This window comes from Mus pahari, chromosome 1 (assembly GCF_900095145.1).
Source record: "Mus pahari chromosome 1, PAHARI_EIJ_v1.1, whole genome shotgun sequence".
Lineage (NCBI taxonomy): Eukaryota > Metazoa > Chordata > Mammalia > Rodentia > Muridae > Mus > Mus pahari.
Window position 1 is genome coordinate 1,524,184 of NC_034590.1, and position 4,301 is coordinate 1,528,484.

Consider the following 4,301-nt stretch of genomic DNA (forward strand, 5'->3'; position numbering starts at 1 on the left):
TGTTTTGGAGGGGATCTTCTTATGTTGTTCTGGAAAAGTCTCTTTCCTGTGGGTCCCGGTGTTGGCAGCGGGCTTCTCTATGCTCGCCTCTGAGATGGCGTCTTGTAGCTGAGGCTGGCCTCCAATTTGCTATGTAGTCTGTTTGTCTCAAACTGCTCTCTCTCCTGTTGCCCCTCTGGGGTGCTGGGCTTGCAGGCATAACCACTGAACCAGGGCCTCACAACAGGCAGCCTTGCTGCAGTAAAGACACCGTGGTGGGTACGGTCTCCGTGCTTTGCTCTCTTCTCTTCTGGAACCTGTGTGAAGACAAAGTGTGCTTCCCAGAGCGGTGCCTCGGCATTCCATTCCCTAGGACAGCGTTTCGTGATGACACAGGGTCTCCTGAGCCTCAGGCTGTCTTCAAACTCGCTACTGTGTCACTGTGGCTGCCCTGAAGTCCTGATCCACCTGCCTCCACCTCCCTAGTGCTGGGATGGCAGGCATGTGCCACCACATCTGTCTTCATACAGTGCTGGGGAGTGAACCCGAGGCTTCGCGTGTGCTAGGCAGGATTGGCCCCTGAGTCACATCCTCAGCCCACCCAGGATAAGCTTTATCCCAAGACGTCCACAGCTGTTAACCATCCTGACCTTTAATATGGGCAGGCATGTCTGAACTCCCAGAGGGACCAGAGCCTTGAAACAGGATGTACAGTTGTCTGCTTGTGGGATGTGATGGTCCATGGCTGCAATCCCTGCCCTCAGGAGGTGGAGACAGGAGTTAGTTCAAGGCCATCCTTGTCTTCTTGGTGAGCTTGGGGCCAGCCTAGGCTGCATGAGGCCCTTTCCCCTGCCTCCAATGCACTGTCTAACAAGTAGTACCAAAAGCACTGCTCACATGAGCCAGTGGTTATACCTGAGAGCATCTTCACGAAGGGAGCATCCTGCACCCATCTTGTCTTCCATCTGCTCCCTTGTGTCCCATGAGATGTAGGCCTGCTGAGTGTCACTCAAATGTGATTTCTCCAGTTTGCATATATGTGTTGTGTGCATGCTCATGCCTTTTGCCCTTGTACAGAAACACATGCGTGTGAAGGGTGTAAGTGGGCACTCTTGCCTCCTCCACTCAATTCTCCACTTGGTGTTTTGAGGTGGGCGGGGTCTCTCTGTGACAAGGTTCTGCACACTTATCCCAGGGGAGCAGAAAGTTGGATCTCTTCTTCTAGCCCAGGTATTTCCAGGGTTAAACTCCAGTTGTCATCTTGGACAGGCACATGGACTTGGAGGTGTCTTCAGGTAGCTCTCAGCCTGAGCACTGTGAATATCTTACTCTGAATGTCACCAGGACCCAGGGCATTAACCCTGTGCATGAGTGCTGGTCCCAATGTCCTCGGGGAAAACTGAGGGCTTCAGAGGCCTGCAGTTGAGCCTGGAAACAGAGCCAGGGCAGGAGGAGCCTCAGCCACTCCAGGAGGGGGGTCCTGGGCTGGCACCCACCCACCTCTGGAGTTACACGTGCCCTTTGCAACCTGTTCTGTAAGAGCATTCTGTTCTGTTTGGTTTTGTTTAACTTAAAACATTTCATTGTTGTCTATCTCTCCGTGTGCGTGCCCTTGGAGCTCCCGGAGCTGGGTTTAAGAGGTTATGAGCCATCTAATATGGGTGCTGGGAACCAAACTCTGGTCCCCTGCAAGCGCAGCAAGCGCTCCCAACCACTGAGCCTTCTCTCAGCCCAACATAAATGATTTATTGTGGAAAGCACACATGTCTCCACCATATGCATTGGATTTTTTTTCACATTTATTATTAATTTGGTGGGCATACACATGCCGTGACACACGAATGAGGATCAGAGGGTAGCTTTGAGGAGTCAATTTTCTCTTCCACCTGGGGGGACTCCTGGATTGAACCCAGGTCAACAGGCTTGGCTGCAGGTGCCTTTCCCTGGTTAGCCTCCTCACCGGCCCCACCAGATTCGATAGTAACTGCAGTCTGGAATCCCAGAAGGCTTTACATCTTCCTGGGGGAGGGGGTTCACACCTATAATCTCAGCACTTCAGAGGCTGAGGCAGGAGGATCAAGAGTTTGAGGCCAACATGGACACCTAGTTGTTCTCTATCTTTATAGACAAAAACAAAATCCAAAAACCAAACCAAAACAAACAATAATAGGCTGGAGAGATGGCTCAAGGCTGTGGCTCTTGCATAGGATCTGAGTTTAGTTCCCAGCACCGCATCTTCATGTACCTGGAGATGTTCACAATGTCTGGAGCTCCAACTCTGGACCAGAGGACCTGACGCCCCCTTCTGTCTCAACAGGCACTACACACACACACACACACACACACACACACACACACACGGTGCATTTATATATTATATGCAGTCACTCCTACACATAAATTAATCCTAAAACTAAAGAAAAAATAAATCTTTTCAAATCTTGTATTGAATTCGACTATTTAAACCCCAAATTCCCTCCTTCCTCCCCCCACCTCCTCCCACTTGCTCCTCCTCCTGGCTGCTCCTCCTCCCACCTGCTCCTCCTCCCACTTGCTCCTCCTCCTGGCTGCTCCTCCTCCCACCTGCTTCTCCTTCTGGCTGCTCCCCTTTGCTTTTCTGTCTCAGCGAATCTGGCCTCTCCAGGGGCATCGTATCAGAGCAACCTACCTATTTCACTTAGTATAACATCCTCAGAGTTCATCTATGGTGGAGTACACGCGAGAAGGTTGTTTTATTTGTTGTTGTGTTTTGCTTAAGCAGTCTCTCATCAGTGGGAAATCTTTTTTGTTTTGTTTTGTGTTGTGTTGTGTTGTTTGGTTGTTCCGTTTTGGTTTTCGAGACAGGGTTCCTCTGGCTGTCCTGGAACTCACTCTGTAGATTAGGCTGGCCTCGAACTCACAAGAGATGGGCCTGCCTCTGCTTCTGAATGCTAGAATTAAAGGCGTGGGCTACCCCTACCGGGCCAGGAAGTCTTAAGTTTTAAACCATCAAGCCTCTGCTGAGTGGTCCTGACCATGAGCCGGGAAATGGAGTGGGGATCACACGCTGTTTCCTTCTGCTTGGCACAGACTGACTTCCATGTCCTGGGCATAGAACCAGATTCGGCAACAGCATGGTATTCCTAGAAGGTCTTCTCTCTCTAGGCAATCTCTTTCTTTGAGTACCTTACTCTCAGGAAACATTTCTGGGTGTCCACCAAGCTCCCTCATTTGGCAGGATGTGGGAAGTCAACTCCTTCCACACACTCTCCCATCCCAGCATCCATGTCCTCCTTAGCTCAAACCAAAGATGGCCCTGTAGTGGAAGGGACCTTCCCACAGGTCTTAGGAGGTTTGCTGGCAGTTTCCTTTTCTCTGACGTCAGCCGGCCCCCACCTACTCTGGCCTTCCACAGCCTGAGGCTCCCCCTGGTGGCGGGTACAGACCTCACCCCTCACACCCTTTTTCTCCTCTCTCGGCTCCGCTGCCCTGAGCTCCTCTGCCCTGCCCAGATGACCTGGCAGGGTGGAACCCAGGTCAGGCTGAGATTTCAGATGGAGCTGAGGGTTTCCAATCTTTGAAGCTGAAGAGGACTATGAAACCAGAGGCTCCCAAAGGGAGGCGGGTTCATCCAAAGGATGCAGGACATCTTCATGCTTCCTGTGGGTGCTAACCTTTCTGCAGGTGCTTAACCTTCACTTCTCTGTAAGGGTAAACCTTCCGCCCTTCTGCATGCGATGATATTCACTTTTCTTCCTGCAGGGGGCTAATCTGTGTCCTTACCCTTCAACAAGAGTGGGTGCTGTCACGTGTGGCTTTTCCCTTTCCCAGAGCCTGGGGTTCTGCCGCAGCTTCGGGTGAGTTGAAGTTAGCTCCACTCTGCCCTCTGTTGGCCACGCACAGTTGCTTCTCTCATTCCCCACCGCACCCCCGTCCTCTTCCGGTTCTCGCGCCTACCTGTTCCCTCCCTGACCAGGCCGGTGCCCTCTCCTCGGCTCCTCCTAACCGGTCCCTGGGTGTTTTCTTTTTATCTTTCCTCCCAACAGCTGTTCGCATCTGGAAACCTCACCTGTGTCTGTCTCCTTGCCCCGGTGTAGAGGTGCCCCGTAGCCTTGCAGGCCGGGATGACCAAGGCAATGAAGGTCCTGGAGAGCGGGGAGTTGACTCAGTCCTGGGCGATGTCCTTGCATTCATTAATTTATGTCGCTGTGACCACTATTCTGGATAGACAACTTAAAGAAACAAGGCTTTAGCCGGGCGTGGTGGCGCACGCCTTTAATCCCAGCACTCGGGAGGCAGAGGCAGGCGGATTTCTGAGTTCGAGGCCAGCCTGGTCTACAGAG

General features: G+C 52.2%; 1 protein-coding gene across 1 annotated transcript in view; it reads left to right on the forward strand.

The window, feature by feature from the left end:
- The window catches only part of Ifnl3 (interferon lambda 3), a 6,002-nt gene extending 1,947 nt beyond the window's left edge, over positions 1–4,055 (forward strand). The window contains exon 6 of the mRNA XM_021210510.1: positions 4,005–4,055. Within this exon, the coding sequence (XP_021066169.1) occupies positions 4,005–4,055 (51 nt within the window). The remainder of the gene's footprint in view (positions 1–4,004) is intronic.
- The last annotated feature ends 246 nt before the right edge of the window (positions 4,056–4,301 follow it).